General features: G+C 47.7%; 1 protein-coding gene across 2 annotated transcripts in view; it reads left to right on the top strand.

The window, feature by feature from the left end:
• Positions 1 to 18448, top strand: part of LOC135813923 (uncharacterized) — a 60378-nt gene extending 41930 nt beyond the window's left edge. For both annotated transcript variants that reach the window (XM_065326951.1, XM_065326952.1), the window contains 4 exons: positions 8410 to 8594; positions 8962 to 9126; positions 14798 to 15362; positions 16361 to 18448. In XM_065326951.1, the coding sequence (XP_065183023.1) occupies positions 8410 to 8594; positions 8962 to 9126; positions 14798 to 15338 (891 nt within the window). In that variant the 3' untranslated portion in view covers positions 15339 to 15362; positions 16361 to 18448. The remainder of the gene's footprint in view (positions 1 to 8409; positions 8595 to 8961; positions 9127 to 14797; positions 15363 to 16360) is intronic.
• Positions 18449 to 20061: the final 1613 nt, after the last annotated feature.

The raw sequence follows: 20061 nt of genomic DNA on the forward strand, positions 1-20061 counted from the left end.
CTGGCCCGATTTGACCGCCCTTGCCGACAAGGAAGCATCTTCCAGGTCTCGGCAGGCTGATCGCTACAATGAACGCCACCGTGCTCGACTGCTGCCTGTTCTCGCCCCTGGTGCTCCTGTGTATGTCCCCGATATGGACAAAACTGGACACGTCCAGAACCGCCTGTCCGAACGCTCTTACACGATCGACCTCACTCCTGGGTCATCTGTCCGCCGAAATCGTCGCCACGTGCGTGCGTTGCCATCCACGCCAGCCAAACGCCCTGATCCCTCCCACTCACCCTCCTCCATTGAGCCCCTGTATGAGGTTGAGTATGGTGTTCCTGCTCCTGTGCATGTTGCCCTGCAACCACCAGCTAACTCTACTCTGCCGCCTCTTCTGCCTGTGCCGCAGTCTCCTCGAGTTGCTAAGCCTCTGCCACCCGGTCGCAGACCACCATCCAGCCGTGTTCGCCATGCGCCGCAACGCTATGCTGACAATACCTGAACACAGTAACACTGTTTACTCCATGTGTTCCATTTGAACTATGGCTGTGTTCTTTTCATGTTTTTTTTTCTCTATCATTCTGAGTAATGCTCACTCTGGTACCCGCTCCAGACCTGCTATCGTTCCTTTTCCTCTCTCCTTTGCTCCACACTTTCTCGTGTCCCTCCGTTCGCATTTTTTTCGGGGGGAGATGTACAGTCACCTACCTGTGCCTATATATTTGGCATGGTGCATCCATATGTAATTTGACCCCGCTTCCTATTTCACACCTTCGCGTACGCACATGCACCAGCGGTAACTGTTGCGTGCCTGTGCTGTTTACATGCCTACTCTGTTCCCCGTGTTCTGGACTTCTCCTTCTGTCTTCATCAAGTATAGTTTGTAATTCCTACCGGAGTGTGATGGTTGTGTTGGATTGAGAGAGTGTGCATGGGCATTTATCCTTAGTGCTGTTGCAGTAACGCAACAACGATGGCATGGCGAAAAGGAGGTGAACATTGTGAATTTCAATGGTTTTGCGTACTCGTTATACAGACCAGAAGTCGACAATTTTTCGCCCCATTCAAATTTCGGCCTCCCAGAGCTAAAACCCATTTCGGCCGCATTAAATACTCGGCCTGTTCTGCTGCTGCCTGTACACACTGTCACACTGAACCTTGCAGAACAAAATTTCGGCCGCAACAAATTTTCGGCCTAACATGACCAGGCCGAAAATAGGCGAAAATAAATATGCGCCGAATATGTGTGGACGTACAGTATCACAAAAACCCACTTTGTTTACACACATACTTCGAAGTATCACGGATCATCTTTGTTTATTGTTAGATTGACAGCATGAAGCAAGGTGGAGGACACTGTGTTCGGTAACAGTGACCTTACTACAACCTTCCGCGGTTGGCAGAGCCCCGGTCCCTGCGGACCATTTGAACCATATGGGTGTTGAACCCGGTTCTGACCCTCATTATGCTGGGGGAGTTTTTTTAGACTTCTCCTTACGTCCGTCGTGTATTCTTTGATCGCTCCTGGATGTCGTCCTGGTAGTCATGTAGCTACTTAAACCTGAACTTTTCTTAACCCTTTAAGAGCCGCCCCATACTTGAATGCGTCGTAAACGACGCATTCAAATGCAAAACTTCAAAAGATCGTAACTCAGTCCAATCTCGCTCAAATCCAGTGATCGAAATATCCAGGGCGAAGACAAAACTCTCACCTGTCGGGAGAAACAATCCGCGAAGCGCTGCGAGCTACGGTTCCTGAGATAAATCACTCGTAAGTTGAGCCGCGATCGCGGCAATTTCAAAAGCGCGCAGTGCGACTTTAGTATTGAGAATTTTGAGACTTTTCGTCACGCTGGTTTACTCGAATTTGCACGGGTTTCACTGTTGATATTGTCAAGAGTACACAGCGAAAAAATTGGAACTCCACGATCGAGCGAAATGAAATATCTGGAGCGGGACGCAATTGGACGCATTTGGGGCATTTTTCGTACTGTCGCTGCGATCTAGCGCTGGATAGACGGTGTGCTGGCAATCATGATCGACCTCATTCTCTTCCTCTCGCGGAGACCTTTCCAGGAAGCCCTAGATTGTGAGGATTGAGTGAGTAGAACTGAAGCTATGATCCAAGGAACACGAAAAAATGCAGAATTTTGAAATTTTCCTGTGGCTCTTAAAGGGTTAAGTCTTCTTTTCTTCCAACTTCTCCCCATGGCGTCCTTCTCTCAGCTCGTCAGCTGTCAACAGTTACTGCCACCACCATGACACTGTCGCGAGAAGGTGCTCTCTGTAGACGGGGTTGGTGATGTCCCGACGCGGCCATGGGTAGGCCTTCACCACGTCGGAACACCCCGGCTACACCGTCACGTCAACTAGTTCTGTTTGTAAATCACTTGTTTGTTGATCTTGCTACGTAAACTGGTATTGGTCAAGAAGACTTGAATGTCATGTACAAAAAGAAAAAGAAAAAAACCTAAACAATTGCAAGTGCCTCATTTTTGCTACACGTTGGTTACATTCATTGGTGCAGCTGGGGACTAACCCGTATGTTCATTATCTTGTCGCGTAAACTTGTACTGCTTTAAGTGAACTTGAATTTGATGTGCAAACCTGAACAACTACAAGTCCCTCAATGTGATCATGAGGTTTTATTTATGTGTATACCCTCAGAAATGTAAAGTGAAAAGCAAGCTAGAGTTACGTCTTACCTCCGCTGTCAACTAATGTCGAATGGAGGAGACGTGGAGATTGTCAGCCGCGGTACATATCTGGCCTCTTCAAATTTCCTTCACATTTTTCAAATGAACTACCTGGTAGGACTGATCGCAATGAATTCAGCGCAGCTACTAATATTTACATAGAGCAATGTCTGGCCTCTGTAGTGAGGTGTTACTTGTCAAGCGATGGAAATAGTATAAATGTGTGGCTGCATTGTGGAAGTTGGTTATTGAAGTTGGAAAGACGCGTGGAAACAGTTGTGGAGGAGTGTAGCCTTTTTGAGTGTGTGAGTAATCGATGTAAGTGATCGTCTCCAGCAATCTAAAAGTACTGTCAATAGTACGAGTGCTGTCAATAGTACGAGTGCTGTCAATAGTACGAGTGCTGTCAATAGTACGAGTGCTGTCAATAGTACGAGTGCTGTCAATAGTACGAGTGCTGTCAATAGTACGAGTGCTGTCAATAGTACGAGTGCTGTCAATAGTACGAGTGCTGTCAATAGTACGAGTGCTGTCAATAGTACGAGTGCTGTCAATAGTACGAGTGCTGTCAATAGTACGAGTGCTGTCAATAGTACGAGTGCTGTCAATAGTACGAGTGCTGTCAATAGTACGAGTGCTGTCAATAGTACGAGTGCTGTCAATAGTACGAGTGCTGTCAATAGTACGAGTGCTGTCAATAGTACGAGTGCTGTCAATAGTACGAGTGCTGTCAATAGTACGAGTGCTGTCAATAGTACGAGTGCTGTCAATAGTACGAGTGCTGTCAATAGTACGAGTGCTGTCAATAGTACGAGTGCTGTCAATAGTACGAGTGCTGTCAATAGTGCAAGTGCTGTCAATAGTACGAGTGCTGTCAATAGTACGAGTGCTGTCAATAGTACGAGTGCTGTCAATAGTACGAGTGCTGTCAATAGTACAAGTACTGTCAATAGTACGAGTGCTGTCAATAGTACGAGTGCTGTCAATAGTACGAGTGCTGTCAATAGTACGAGTGCTGTCAATAGTACGAGTGCTGTCAATAGTACGAGTGCTGTCAATAGTACGAGTGCTGTCAATAGTACGAGTGCTGTCAATAGTACGAGTGCTGTCAATAGTACGAGTGCTGTCAATAGTACAAGTGCTGTCAATAGTACGAGTGCTGTCAATAGTACGAGTGCTGTCAATAGTACGAGTACTGTCAATAGTACGAGTGCTGTCAATAGTACAAGTGCTGTCAATAGTACGAGTGCTGTCAATAGTACGAGTGCTGTCAATAGTACGAGTGCTGTCAATAGTACGAGTGCTGTCAATAGTACAAGTACTGTCAATAGTACAAGTGCTGTCAATAGTACAAGTACTGTCAATAGTACGAGTGCTGTCAATAGTACGAGTGCTGTCAATAGTACGAGTGCTGTCAATAGTACGAGTGCTGTCAATAGTACGAGTGCTGTCAATAGTACGAGTGCTGTCAATAGTACGAGTGCTGTCAATAGTACGAGTGCTGTCAATAGTACGAGTGCTGTCAATAGTACGAGTGCTGTCAATAGTACGAGTGCTGTCAATAGTACGAGTGCTGTCAATAGTACGAGTGCTGTCAATAGTACAAGTACTGTCAATAGTACGAGTGCTGTAGGTCACTAATAAAAGTATACAGTTATTGTGTGCCGTCCTGCAAACTGCGTGCGTGTGTCGTACAAGCAATCGTGGTAAGTTTATCAAGATTGGGAACAGTGAGGAACGCAGAGTTGTAAGACAATGACGACTGAGGAAGATACATGCCTACATGCGAACAATGTTAGGAGAGAAACTGGTCCTCATTGTAGATCACATAATATGTTATGCGGTACATGTCGATCAAGGCTGCCGTATTGAACCACGTTCACTCTTCTATGCACAACATCACTGTGTGCGGTTTAGCGCAAGTAATCTAGTCACGTACCCGTAATCTAGTCACGTGACTGTAATCTAGTCACGTGACTGTAATCTAGTCACGTGACTGTAATCTAGTCACGTGACTGTAACCAGGTCAGCCGTATTGGCGTGTACATCTAGGTCAAGGGTAGAACTTACTTGTACACGTCCAGTACAGGTGAGCAGGCGTACTATCAGGTCGTAATGGACGCGAGGTGGACAGTGGTGGCGAGAGCTTATGCCAATGGAACCTGCATACCTTAGTACACGGACTACAGCCGTTTGTAAATGTATGAAATGCCGGCATCGACGTTCATTGATGGTTGCCATTCTTTGATCAAGTAAGCTTCCCTATATTTTCGAAGCGATAGTTGTACGCGGTGGCGGATGACCGGTTTTGACCAATCGATGGCGTGGTGTCGAAAACGTGCTTAGCAACACCATTGTCCATTTTCTGTGCGCTGACATCACGCTGATGCTCCTCTATTCTCCATCTTCTTGCTGAAGGGTCTCCATCTCCCTGTTCTTCAACGTCGTATTGCTGCAGTGGGGCACTGCCCTCTGTGACAGGCAGGAGAGGACGGCGCGTTTTGTGGACTTTGGATGGTGCGAGGAGAAGTTAATGTAACGTCCCGTGTGGGTAGGCTTCCTGTAGACGTTCGTTGAAAGTTGTGAATTTGACCTTTGAATCCATACGTCTAGGAAAGCAATTCCGCCGTCGTCTTCTTCTTCCACGGTAAACTTTATGTCTGGCGTTACTGAGTTCGCTGTGTTGAGCACATTAGTCAGCTCCGTTCTCTTTATGACCGTGAAAGTGTCATCCACATATCGCAGCCATGTGTCGATCACGTCACCGCATTTCGTTAGTAGTTGCTCTTCATGTCATTCCATAAATAGATCCGCAAGCACTGGAGATAGTGGAGAACCCATGGCCGCTCCTCGAATCTGTTTGAAGAACTGGTCCTCATATCGGAAGTACGCATTCTTGACACAAAATTCGACCAAGGTAGCTATGCTGGTGGCAGTGAGTGATGTTTCACGCTCGCGAGTGTCTTGAGGAGCTAGTTTAGCTTGAAGCCTCGGAATCTGTCTTGTCCATGGGCACGTTGGTGAAGAGGCTCTTGACGTCGAAACTGGCCTTCACGTACTCGTTTCCGATTGTAGTGTCCGTTATTTTTCCGATAAACTCTTGGGAATTTGTGACGTGAGTTGCAGTCTTGCCTGTCAGTGTCCGTACTATTTTCGCCAGGAAACGAGCTAAGCGATGGAGAGGCGAACCAATAACCGCTACTATCGGTCTGAGAGGGATGTTCTCTTTATGAATTTTAGGGAGACCGTAGAAGTGAGGGGCAGTGTATGTCCGTGGAGTATAGAAGAGTTTCTGGGAGCGGGACAACTCCTCTCTTCTCTCCATTGGGCGTAGGACCTTGTGGAGCTTTTCCACTGTTTCAACTAAACAAGAATATTAATAAATAAAAAGGCGACGTGGAGACAATAATCTTAATAATGCAATGAATATAACTAAATGCGCACTCATATCACAACCATGGGGACGAATCATGTATTCCAGAACGTTTTCTTGTCACAATTATCAATGGAATTCGTGACTAAAGAGAATGATGAAACTACAATAGGATTTATACACTTGCAGTGGAACAGCGAGGATACAAGCATAGCACTTGCTAGCACTGCACTTGCTGAATTTCCTATCATTTCTCACCTCACCTATAATTTATTACCTGTACAAATTGTTCCTAGGTTTGTGCTATTTTTCTTACTATGCTTGTATCCTCGCTGTTCCACTGCAAGTGTATAAATCCTATTGTAGTTTCATCATTCTCTTTAGTCACGAATTCCATTGATAATTGTGACAAGAAAACGTTCTGGAATACATGATTCGTCCCCATGGTTGTGATATGAGTGCGCATTTAGTTATATTCATTGCATTATTAATAAATAAAATAATTATTACGAATACTGAACGCCCTAATGCTCACGTGAATGGTCGCAGCTCGACAGCACAGCCCTAGTCCATGCATCACAGGACAGCATGCACGCACCACGACGACTGTCCCCGCAGAGTCCCCTCAGGCGTTCTCTCGACCGACAGACCTCCGCTGGCCGTTACATCACGCCCGCTGTGTGGACCGACCGGTTCCGCCAGCGCTCGATAGCGACACATTCTGCTTGCTGCCATTGACCGTCGGGACAAACCTTCTCGGACAAACCTTCTCTGACGAGCCTTTGATAGGCGAAACAGCTGTCAGAAGGAAATGTTTTACCCGTGACCCCTTCGTTGTTTGAAGTTATGGTGTGAGTAATGGCTACCGAGGGTAGCAATGGTCGGCTTTAGAACGCATGGAGGAGGAGAGTTAGTTTCTTGTAATATCATCTTTGTTGTAACTAATGGTTTGGAGAGAGAAGGAACAATAAATATGTGTAAATTGGGCAATAAGAAGGTCTGTTTCATTAGAGGAGCTTTCAAGTTAGTTTGCCTGGAAATTGGGGTTCAGACAAGAGGTTCTCCCTTCATGAATATTTCTAGATTTAGTCTTCCGTGGCTTTGAAGAGTTTGGTCCAAACTCCCACCACCCCCACCACACATTCACTCTCCGGCCAACCTCGTTCATCACACTAGCAACACGACTCGTAAGTTGTTGTAGATATTCATAGCGGCTACGGTTCTCGCTATTCAATACACGTACTGTTAAAATTACCGTTAGCCCCATCCCTCACACAAACAAGTCAACAAAGAGGCATCTTTGGATTGAGGAGTGCTGGTTTCGAAACAACTGGTTTGAAGCTCAAAGTAGAGCTGGTGTTAGCTCAGAGCAGAGCTGCTGTTAGCTCAGAGCAGAGCTGCTGTTAGCTCAAAGTAGAGCTGCGGTTAGATCAAAGTAGAGCTGCTGTTAGCTCAAAGTAGAGCTGCGATTAGCTCAAAGTAGAGCTGCTGTAAGCTCAAAGTAGAGCTGCTGTTAGCTCAAAGTAGAGCTGCGGTTAGCTCAAAGTAGAGCTGCTGTTAGCTCAAAGTAGAGCTGCTGTTAGCTCAACATAGAGCTGCAATGCTAAATGGATGTAATATAGCGCAAGGCAGAGCCGCAGCAAATAGCTAGATAACACCAGTTGTGAGAGTGGACCCGATTAGTGGGTACGATAATTATAATGGTGGTGTGAATAAGTTGGATAGGGAGGGATGGGTGGAAAAGAAACACTGCTGAAGCACGATCCGTTGTCTGGTAGAGCACAACAGGGCAAGCAAGATTTGTTTTTCTTTTCCGCAAAATGGGCTGGTGCCATTTGTGATTACACAGCAAAACAAAGCGCATGACGTCAGTCTTGAATGCAGTACAAAGCAATGCAGTGCAGTGTGTGCTAGTTTGGATTGTTGCTAACAAGTACTAGCACAGCTAGTACACCATTAAAAACCTTCACTGGTGAGATCTTTATGCACGAAACAGCTGTCTGGAGGAGTTTTACCCATATCTTCAGCGACTTAAGAGTCTTGTTGCTGGTGTGGAGAACGAGGTTGAGCAGTGAGTGCATGTGTGGTGTTACTGGTACTAGTGGTGGTAGGAGTAAGGACTAAATAATTGGTGAACGGGCAGAACGCTTCTGCTTACCCTCCTGAGTCCTGACCTATTTTTTGTAATAATCATGTCTGTGATGCATGTATGTGCCCGTGTGTGTGTGTTGTGTGCGTGTGTGTGGTGTGTGTGTGTGTGTGTGTGTGTGTGTATGTGCCCGTGTGTGTGTGTGCATGTGTGTTTTGTGTCTGTGTCTGTGTGCATGTCGTTGAATGTGCGCGTGCCCGGTGCAGATGCACTTGCAGTGTGCTGTGGACCAGCTGCAAAGATACAACGTGTGCCCAAAGCATCACACAAGATTGGTTGACGGTTGCCTAAGGCGGGAAGCGGCACCACCAGAAACAGCTGTTCCACAATTAGTTGAGCAAGCGCAACAGGAGGAGAGAGTGACTAGTGTACCTGTCGCGGAGGTACAACGGTTAGTGATAGAAATGAGGTACAACGGTTAGTGATAGAAATGGCCGGCACACGGGAATGTGTTCACACAGCCTTTTTGAATGGCACCTAGGATTTCTATGGACTTGCATATGTGTGATACTGGAAGGGCTTCGGGTCCTCCCAACGCAGTATGCTCCCGAATATGGATAGTGAGAAAGCAAGACGTTTGTGCTGATGCAAAGCTTATACACGAAATAGGGGAGGGAAGGGAAGAGGGGACTTGGGGGGATTTCTGGACACCCGGAACCTCGTCAATAGATGTACCAGTGCTGTAGCTGTTGGAATGTTGATGGCTCTCAGATTTCCACTGGGCTATGGTTTGTTGGTTCATTGCGATGATCCTACAGGGCTGCTAGAAGGCAAGCGGGAACAGCTGGGACAGCTCCTCACTTCCTTCCTTACATCAATGCCAGTCAGCTGACTGCACAGTACGTGCCAAAGTCCAGCTCAAAAGCAGCCGCCTCTTCTCAACAAACTGCGGCGGGGCCAGCAGAAAAGCCTCCCCGCATTCCGTAAGTCGTGTGCCAGTTTGTAGTGAGCTACAGTCCCCCCCCCCCCAAAGTACTTATGCTATCAGTGTCTTCGTTCACAGATTTGTGGTATTTGTGGCAACAGATCAACGCCAGGTGTGTTTTGCCTGCTAGGCGTTGAAGTCAGCAAAGTTCTAAATTTCCTGACTCATAACTTGTTTGTTCTTTTCACCATGCAACTTTGGGTTGCATCCTTATGAACTATTGTGTAAATTTCAACATCAGCATCATTAAAGTGGGCAGGAACAGTGCGTGGTCTAAGACCATGCTGGAGGGAAGGAGGGTACCAGGTGCAAATTCTACTTGGCAGCGGAAGTATCAAGTTTGTAGCCCTGGTGTGGCTCACAGTCAAGTGGAAGCTCGTAACCTGGCATGAATGTTTTCAGGGGAAGCATGGTCTAGTCAAAAGTTCATTGCTTGTCCAAGGAAGCTAAGACTTCTTCGTCCTATATTCCCAGTTGAACTGGAACACTTTCCCCGAAACTGGTTGAATATGCCCTATTAGTTAGGGATTTGTGTGGAAAATGTCACTGAAAGTGCCACTACGTCCTTATAGAAGCATTGATGAAGCATTGATGAAGCATTGATGAATGTGAAACTCCCAGAACCTTTAGTCTTCTGGAGACTTGAGTCGAATGGTCTTGGTCCGACGAGGCTGCGATATACCGTTCGGTATTTATTCCGAATCCATCTGTCCTGGGAATTCCTTGTTTAGGGAACACTAGTGCTGCACTCGACATTGTCTGGTCGCCAAGGTGATCATGGTGATCCGTAGTCCCGCGTCGCGCCTTCCCGGCCTCGGCCCTTTTTACCTCCACAGATCTCACCGGAAAAAGATGACGACGCTGTTTTGGTGAATATTTTCTGAGCGCCTCGAAAGTCCGTGCGCCAAATCCAAAAAAGTTGATAGCCTTTTCTTCTTTCTCGAGTGATCTGTGGTGATTTTTTCAAGCTTCTTCGCAGTATTATATATCCAATGGCTCCGGAGAAGAAAAGTCGAAAAACGTAGTCACTGGCCTTATTTCAAGTGACAGCAGGAGAAGAATTCTGAATTTGCGTAATTTGTCATTAAGACTTCGCTTCAATTGTGTTCTGTAGGCCCCAGAGTTGCATGTTGGAAGTAGAGCCAAGGTTTTGGTCGTGGTGGTCGCTCCTTCTGGAGTTCGACACACGTGCAGCTCGCACCTTGTGGACGAGATTTTGTCCCTCCACCAGCTCGACAAGTGTCACAACAGCAACAGCTGACTCAGTGGCATGCTCTGCATAAAGCAATTCTTATCCCACCGCGATGACCACCCCAGATCCCACCACGAGCCCCACTGAAGGAAGAAAATAAAATTGGACTATGCTGGTCCCTCAAACATCACCTGTTGGATACTTGTTGTGTGCAAACACCATAGTCTGGTATCAATTCATCTCAGAATGTCAACATTGAAATATACTGAGTGTGTCATCAGAAATTGACACTTTCTGGACAACAGACCAATGCTAGTAGTCAACAAACAGCACATGCACTGAACTATTTTGAGTAGGAGCACTGGTATGCACCGCATGTACATGCAGCTCCATAAAATGATCAACCGAGGCAATGTTTATATACTGGCACACAGAGACATGGACAGCAATAGCGACAACACACCAATTGAAGGGTAGTTGTCCGCAACCAGTTGTGAACCAGGTAACGAGTGAGGTATGGAAGCAAGGACTGAGAACAGAGTGTCTCAAATGAAAAAAAAGGTGTGCAAGTAGATTGCAGAACCACTTGGGGCCGTCAGATTGATTTGTGCCATGCTCCCCGCCGAAACATGACCAGCGGAAAACAGTACTGAGTGCACTGCTCCCTGAGCAGCCAGGAATACGTGTGGTTGTCGGTGAACTGCTTGCAGCAAACGAAGAAGCCCTCTGCTGAAGGCCGGGTGTGTGTTGCTGCCAGATTCCTCGGTGAGTACACATACGGACGCACACTGAGTTCGTCAAAGCAGCCATCGGTGAAACGGCTCAGCTCATCGTACGTGCGGTGATGGTCTTTGGCTTTGAAGGCCCAATCCAATTGCTTGGGAGAAGTATATCCCTGGCTAATGGCGAACTCCTTGTAGGCAAATGGCCACATTGACTTGACAATGCATTGGATGATGTTCATCTCCCAGTGCAAGCCACCTGAAATGGGTAGTACCCAATCAAATTTCCCCATCAGGAATGTTTTTTGGGGCGTCAATTCACCCTTCTCAACCAGATCATCTAAAAACTGCCTCAGCCTCTCACGTAACGTACTCATGTTCCCTGCTACACCCAAGCCACTGCTACACCCAAGCCACTGCTACACCCAAGCCCCTTTAGTATTGTATAACCCAGTACCAGTTCAATATCAGCATTAGATAAACCTTGTTATAGTTCACACATGTTTTTAGTTTGACAGCATGAAACAAGGTGGAGGATACTGTGTTCGGAAACAGTGACCTCACTACAACCATCCACGGTTGGCAGAGCCCCGGTCCGTTGGGAGCATCTGAACTATTATGGGTGTTGAACCCGGTTCTGACCCTCATTATGCTAGGGGAGTTTTAAGACTACTCCTTACGTCAGTTGTGTATTCTTTGATCGCTCCTGGATGTCGTCCTTAAATCTTTTTTTCTTCCAACTTCTGCCCATGGCGTCTCTCTCAGCTCGTCAGCTGTCAACAGTCACTGTCACCACCATGACACTGTCGCGAGAAGGTGCTCTCTGTAGACGAGGTTGGTGATGTCCCGACGTGGCCATGGGTAGGCCTTCACCACGTCGGAACACCCCGGCTACATGTTGGTTACCTCCACTAGCTCCGCTGGGAAATAACTTGTTTGTTAATGATGTTGTCACGTAAACTATTTTTGGTCAAAAATTTGAATTTCATCTACAAACCTGAACAATTACAAGTGCCTCAATTTTGCTACACGTTGGTTACCTCCATTAGTACCACTGGGAACTAACTCGTATGTTATTGATGTTGTCGCGTAAACTAGTACTGCTCAAAAACTTAGATTTCATTTACAAACCTGAACAACTACAAGTGCCTCAATTTGATCATGCAGTTTTTAGTTACGTACATACTCTCATAAAATTAAAGAAAAACAAGCTGGAGTTACGTCTTACCTCCGGTGTCAACTCGTATCAAGTGGAGTTAATCCTAGGGTAAACGTGCAGATGTCCAACTGCGGAAGATATCTTGTCTCTTCACAAAGAACTACCTTGAAGGAATTTCTTGACCCTTTCAAAAGAACTACTTGGTAGGAATGAGCACAGAAAATTCTACACAGCTACTATTTACATTGAGCAATGACTATGTCTAGCCCCTTGTACCGCATGCACTCTTCAGGTCAGCCTTCGACATTTTGTCGACATGCAATATTCTTGCTTCATGGTTAGCCAATTTGGCTGCATCACGCCTTGCCTCCTCCATCACAGTCAATATGAGGGAGCACGGCAAGCTGTCACACACAACAGTGAGCCATTCCCTCACCCCCCTAATCATCTACACATTGTTTTACCCTTGCACGCTTCCCAACATCGCGCAACACAATGCGAACAGCTTCATGGGAGTTGGGGTTGACAAAAATGGGCTCTAGAAATCCAACATCTGCCGGGGACACAAGGGGTACATCTTCACCACTGGTCTTTGAGGACACGCTGGTCAACGAAACACCGGTACTGCTGTCCACATGATGCGTTACATACACAAATCCGGTGCCCGACTTTTGTGTGCCTGACTTTAGTGTGCCTGGCTTTAGTGCGCCTGACTTGGTGACTTTGATGTGCTCGGTCTACACCACTGATTTTGCCTCGGTCAGCTTGCAGTGCCTGCCTCACGTTTACCCTGCACGTTGCATTAGGACACAAATGCAGCCTGCGCTCCGTATGTGTGCAACATTTGGGGCAGATCTTCCGAAGTGCTCAGAAGGTGCTCAGAAGTGCTAATAGTGAGCCTACAGTGAGCCTACACTTTCCTTTTTCAGACTACTTATTTTCTTCTCGAGTAATTCAATTTTGCTATCCTTCTGCTAATGCGGCACCTTCGACATTGCGGCCCAACACACAATTTTGGTCACCAACACACTCTCTCTCTAAACGCTGCAAAGAATCAACATTATCAACAGTCAACATCATCTACTTTGAGGCTGAGGAAGTTTTTAGATTGGGACTGGCTGAAGACAGGGGGACAAGAAGCATTTATATCATCGGTGAATTCGCAGGAGTTTACCTCTGGAAGAGGGACATCATCGCTGGCATCTACAGAGTCCCCACAGCTAGCGCCCCTCAGAGGCTCGTACGGAGGGTGGTTGTTGACTAAATCCTTCGAGTCAGCCAGTCGTCCGCAGCTCCTACAAATTGCAGACACGTCTCGTCCAGAGCGCTGGCAACACTGCCAGGATACATTTGCGGACCCGAGCATCCTTCGAGCTATGCTGCGGCGATTCCCATTCACCGTGGAAGGGATTCTTGCACGTCAACTGGTATTGAGAACCTCCAGACTTTCTCTTCTCCCTCGATATCTTCGCCATGATGACAATATGAGAATGAAGTTGAAGACACCACTGCAGCTGTACTTATGGTTGATAATATGGTGGTAAAGACACACCTGGCAATATGGCGGTAAACACACGCCTGCCCACACACGCTCTCTAGGCTGCAAAGTTCTGGCACAGAGCTCTCCTTCTCACCACCACCACCATCAGTTCGCACCTGGCGCCTGGTCGATGCGAAGAAGATTGCCTGATGAGTCCAGCGGGGACGAAACGTACGTCGCAATCGAGCTATGTCGTTGCTGTGTCATCATCTATGTGCCATGCGCTACTTGATGTACCAGCCTGCAATGCCGGATACCGCCAGCCATGCATCGACCAGGCGCCAGGCGCGAACTGATGGTGGTGGTGGTGAGAAGGAGAGCTGAACTTTGCAGCCTAGAGACCGTGTGTGGGCAGGCGTGTGTTTACCGCCATATTGCCAGGTGTGTCTTTACCACCATATTATCAACCATATGATGACAATATGTTGAAAATTCTAAACAGGTTTCTTCTCGTCGCTTCTCTCTCTTGAACGACATGGTAGATTTCAAATTTGTTTCGGGCAAAACCTCCAGAAACCCTTTCAATACAGGCTAAAACAACCTCCGCAGTTTTAGAGTTATCTCCGCCAAGTTACCAAAAGAGGGACTGATATTTCAAGGAAAATCGAAATTGTGCCATACGATCTCTTTCAATGGGAACAGAAGCCCTTCAGGCGCACTCATCTTCCTTTTTTTCCGACCACGGGCGCACACGGGCGCACCGCGCGATTTCACAGTGCGTACTTGTCAGTCTCCATATCAACGCCCGAGTTTTTCGTGTAAAAACCTGAACGTTCCCTGAACAAGGGATTCCCTCGACTGGTTATGTGACCCAGTACCAATGCGTATTTTTTTAGACTTTGCTTCACCTTCAAGAGAAAGTAGCATGTCAGCATCCTAGGTCAGAGGAAAGTAGTTCTGGTTCTGCTAGAGGATACCCAATAGCGGCCTGTGTGTGCATATATGTGCATGTGTGTGTGTGTGTGTGTGTGTGTGTGTGTGTGTGTGTGTGTGTGTGTCTGTACGTGCGTGTGTGTGTGTGCACGTGCGTGTGTATGTGTGCGTGTGCTTCTACAGGAAAGGCCTACGGATTGAGAGATATGGAAAAGGCCGAGTTTACCATTCTATGTACCCAATCTTGATTGCTCCACCGTGTGTGGACGATGCTGCTCCGGGAACATTCCGTCGCTTAGAGCCCAGTGAAATTCCAATACTACACTTACCCTGGACAGGAACGGACCTCATATACCTAGACCACCTCTGCTCAACGGATAAAAGTGGTGTCTCTGCAGACAACTCTGACTTTGTAGAAGACGATCATGATTGGCATCGCAAACACGTCGGGAAATTTGGTCTGTTGGATGTCAGCAAGAAAGCCGCCGACTCTATGCCGTCAGGAGATGGTCGTGCAAGTCGTGGCAGTGTTGGAACAAGTGCAGGCCAGCAGCCACGCACAACCACTGTACCAGCAGCTGCTGCTGATGCTCCACAACAGCAGAGTGGACACTTTGCTCAACCCCCGAACTTGCCTCCAGTCCAAGAGAACCAAATTCTGGAGGGAGGTGCTGGATTAGGAGAAGGGCCGGCCATTCCTCAGCATAATCCTTTCAGTCCGTGAACAAAGCTGCAACTTTTCCTAATGGTATGTGACATGTGTTAGGTAATTGGATGAATGTGGTGTGTGTGTGTGTGTGTGTGTGTGTGTGTGTGTGTGTGTTAGTGTGTGTGTGTATGCGTGTGCGTGTGTGTGCATGTGTATGTGCATGTGCGCCGGTGTGCGCCTATGTGCCTGTGTGTGTGGGTGTGGGTGTTTGTATGTGTGTGTGTGTGGGTGTGTGGGTGTGTGGGTGTGGGTGTTTGTATGTGTAGTGCACTGTACATATTGTACACGGTGTAAAATAGTAGACAGTACAGTCATGATGAAAACAGACTGCGTAGAGTACGCGTAGAGTACGCGTAGAGTACGCGTAGAGTACGCGTAGAGTACGCGTAGAGTACGCGTAGAGTACGCGTAGAGTACGCGTAGAGTACGCGTAGAGTACGCGTAGAGTACGCGTAGAGTACGCGTAGAGTACGCGTAGAGTACGCGTAGAGTACGCGTAGAGTACGCGTAGAGTACGCGTAGAGTACGCGTAGAGTACGCGTAGAGTACGCGTAGAGTACGCGTAGAGTACGCGTAGAGTACGCGTAGAGTACGCGTAGAGTACGCGTAGAGTACGCGTAGAGTACGCGTAGAGTACGCGTAGAGTACGCGTAGAGTACGCGTAGAGTACGCGTAGAGTACGCGTAGAGTACGCGTAGAGTACGCGTAGAGTACGCGTAGAGTACGCGTAGAGAGGATGAAGGAAAAGTCGTTACGTCTCTTGGGCATCTTAGCAGACTATTTCCTCGCTTTCCTTTTGCATGTGTGTGAGCACAGGCACACGGTCTACCAGTAGATATTGAGCACAGGCACACGGTGGACAAACTCTGAGTGCAGTACAGTGAATAGGTGTCCAGAGCCGGTGCTTGCTGTGTGTGTTTGATTTTCGGCACTGAATTTGTTCAGATGACAGTCCTCCTTCCATGCTGGATCCCACACAGGTGTCCAGAGCCAATGCTTGCTATGTGTGTTTGATTTTCGGTACTGAATTTGTTCAGATGACAGTCATCCTTTCATGCTGGATCCCACACACTCTCACTGTGGATGGATTTGCGTATAATGGGACTTGATCATGTTCTTTATGACGGGTCGAGTGGACTAGTGGATTCTGCCCTCCCTCGATCAGCTAAGATGCGACTTGATCATCACATTGATCATGTGACATTGCCTTCCCCTGATCATGTGATACTACCTGCCCCGTATCATGTGACAAACCCTTCACTTGATCATGTGACACTGCCTGCCCTTGATCATGTGACACTACCTTCCCTTGATCATGTGACATTGCCTGCCCTTGATCATGGGACACTACATACCCTAGCTTGATCATGTGACACTGCCTGCCCTTGATCATGTGACACTACCTGCCCTTGATCATGTGACACTACCTGCCCTTGATCATGTGACACTACCCGCCCTTGATCATGTGACGCTACATGCCCTTGATCATGTGACACTGTCTTCCCATGATCATGTGACACTACCCACCCTTGATCATGTGACACTGCCTGTCCTTGATCATGTGACACTACCTGCCCTTGATCATGTGACAATGTCAATGCATTCCCTTGATCATGTGATATTGCCTGCCCCTGATCATGTGACACTACATGCCCTTGATCATGTGACACTACCTGCCCTTGATCATGTGACACTGCCTTCGCTTGATCATGTGACACTGCCTGCCCTTGATCATGTGACACTACCTGCCCTTGATCATGTGACACTGCCTTCACTTGATCATGTGACACTGCCTGCCCTTGATCATGTGACACTACCTGCCCTTGATTATGTGACAATGCATTCCCTTGATCATGTGATATTGCCTGCCCCTGATCATGTGACACTACATGCCCTTGATCATCTGACACTACCCGCCCTTGATCATGTGACACTGCCCTACACTTGATCATGTGACACTGCCTGCCCTTGATCATGTGACACTACCTGCCCTTGATCATGTGACAATGCATTCCCTTGATCATGTGACATTGCCTGCCCCTGATCATGTGACACTACATGCCCTTGATCATGTGATACTGCCTGCCCTTGATCATGTGAGACTGCCTGCCCTTGATCATGTGACACTGCCTGTCCTTGATCATGACTCATGTAACACTGCCTGTCCTTGATCATGTTACCCTTCATGCCTTTGATCATGTGACACTACATGCCCTTAATCATGTGACACTGTCTTCCCTTGATGACACTACCTGCCCTTGATCATGTGACACTACATGCCCTTGATCATGTGACACTGCCTTCACTTGATCATGTGACACCACCTGTCCTTAATCATGTAGCAATGCCTTCCCTTGACCATGTGACATTGCCTGCCCTGATCATGTGCCTGCCCTAGATGAATTATTACATGTGCCTGCTGATGTGTGGACTTCATGTGGCACCAAGTCCTGACCCGAGTACACTACCTTGTAGAACTGAACTATTTGCACGGAATCGAGCAAACGGAACACTGGAGTAGAGCAGAGTGTGTCCACAAAACACGTTAGACCACAATAATCCCCTCACGGTGTTGCTGTCGTAAGCAGTGCTAATTCCCCGGCTAAGCATAACAGCAATATGGATTTATGCAGCATGTGTAACGCCTGACGCGGCGAAGAAAATTTATTTGTGGGAGCACGGAGCCATAATATATATATATATATACTTTCACATACTGTATGTAGTAGACTACCCATAACTCTCTCGCTATGCTCGGTTAGCCTGCTTCCCGCATTTTGGAGCGTTATGTTGTGTAGCCATGTCTGCATCAATTGTAGTCTTTAAAATTGCTCTAATTAATTTTTATTCAATCATGTATCTACTTGCATGGGTGTCTTCACGACTCTCTTGTGTTTCTTGCGCACCCGATTTCTGTTCTGCGTGGAAATTTTTTGGCACTGTTTGTGATTTTTGCATGCGTGAATTGACTGCATGCTGCTGGAATGAGGCGCCGCGACAACACTAAAATAATTTAATTTAATGTTTTAATACAAGGCCCATGGCACGACTTATCGTTTCCGAGCATTATCAGAGCCTTCTCAGCCTTCTTCATGTTTCTTCTTTCCCTTTTTTTATGAACTTGCTATGGAGTGACCGTGCCAATAGGCCGTAATGCTCTGGGTCCGGTGGAGGTATGTGGAATCCTCTACTTGAGGGGTGTTGCATGGCTTGACGTGTAACATGGAGTGATAAACCAGGGGCTGCGGGGGACTGAAGTCACAATAAATCTCTCTCTCTCTCGCTTTCCCTCCCTCCCTCTCTCCCTCTCTCCCTCCCTCTCTCCCTCTCTCTCTCTCTCTCTCTCTCTCTCTCTCTCTCTCTCTCTCTCTCTCTCTCTCTCTCTCTCTCTCTCTCCGGGGATGCTGTTGAAGTGAACACCCCTAACTCAGTCGACCTTGCGTGTGCAGGGCTCAGCTGATGTCCGGACCTGCTTGGATCTGTCCGAGCCGGAACCCATCGCTAACTCCGACCCGTCGTTCAGGCTTGGTGATCTGTCCGCAGTGGAGACAGCTGGGGCCATAGAGGCTGCACATTACAAATGTGTTCACTTTCGCCCGAATGCTTCTTTCTCTGTGCCGTCTGGAAATATTGGAAGAAGATTTATCACTACCTTGACATCGTTCTATTCCTGCTTCGGAGATGGGGGATCGTATGAAAATGATCGCACTCAAGATTGCAGCCGTCTACCAGATGCTAATGCTGCAGAAGCCGGACTGTGACAATAATAAATAATTAAAATATGGAAAAATACTTGAGCGCCGCATGGACCAGTGGTCCAAGGGAAATTTTGCGGAGCTGCAACGGGAAGCGGACACCATACAGACCTCTCTTCTATCATCCAAGGACAAGCATAAACGTGATCCAGTGGGTCCGTCAGTTGACCCTGCCAGGCGTTTTGCAGATTATGTCACCGCGGGCAAAGTGGGTAAGGCGCTCCGTGGCCTGACAAGCGGTGATGATGGAGGCGTGCATCGATTGGCCGACGAGATTGACGGACTCACTGTCCGGGGAATCCTGAAAGACAAACATCCACCCGCAGAGCCGATGAGCGAGAACGCCGTTATTGGTGGTGATCCACCTGCTCCACCTCATCCGATCTATTTCAGCAGCCTTGGACGTCAGTCGATTAAGAGTGCAGCGCTCGGTACGCAGGGTGCTGCGGGGCCGAGTGGTGTTGACGCCGAGAACTGGAGGCATTTTTGCGCTAGTTTCTCTGACGCCTCCCACGGCCTTTGCGATGCACTAGCATCGTGTGCAAGGCGTTTAGCCTCCACGTATGTGTACTCAGCATCTTTGTCGGCTTTCACTGCGTGCAGATTGATAGCGTTGGACAAGCAACCCGGTGTCCGGCCGATTGGAATAGGTGAGGTCGCTCGACGTATTATAAGCAAGGCCATCCTCTCCGCCGTCGGCCAAGCCGTTCAGGAGGCGGTTGGGTGTATACAGCTACGCGCTGGCCAAGATTGCGGTATAGAGGCGGGAATACATGCGATGCAGCAGGCCTTTGAGCTGGATGACACCGAAGAAATTCTGATGGCGGACGCAAGTAATGCGTTAAACAGACTGAATCGACAGACCTGTTCAGTACTTGTGTCCATCACTTGCTACCGTTCTAATTCCCTGGTAATACCTACCGTGATCTAGCTCATCTCTACGTGGACGGTGAAAGTATCCTGTCGCAAGAAGGGACAACACA

The sequence above is a fragment of the Sycon ciliatum genome, chromosome 4 (assembly GCF_964019385.1).
Source record: "Sycon ciliatum chromosome 4, ocSycCili1.1, whole genome shotgun sequence".
NCBI lineage: Eukaryota > Metazoa > Porifera > Calcarea > Leucosolenida > Sycettidae > Sycon > Sycon ciliatum.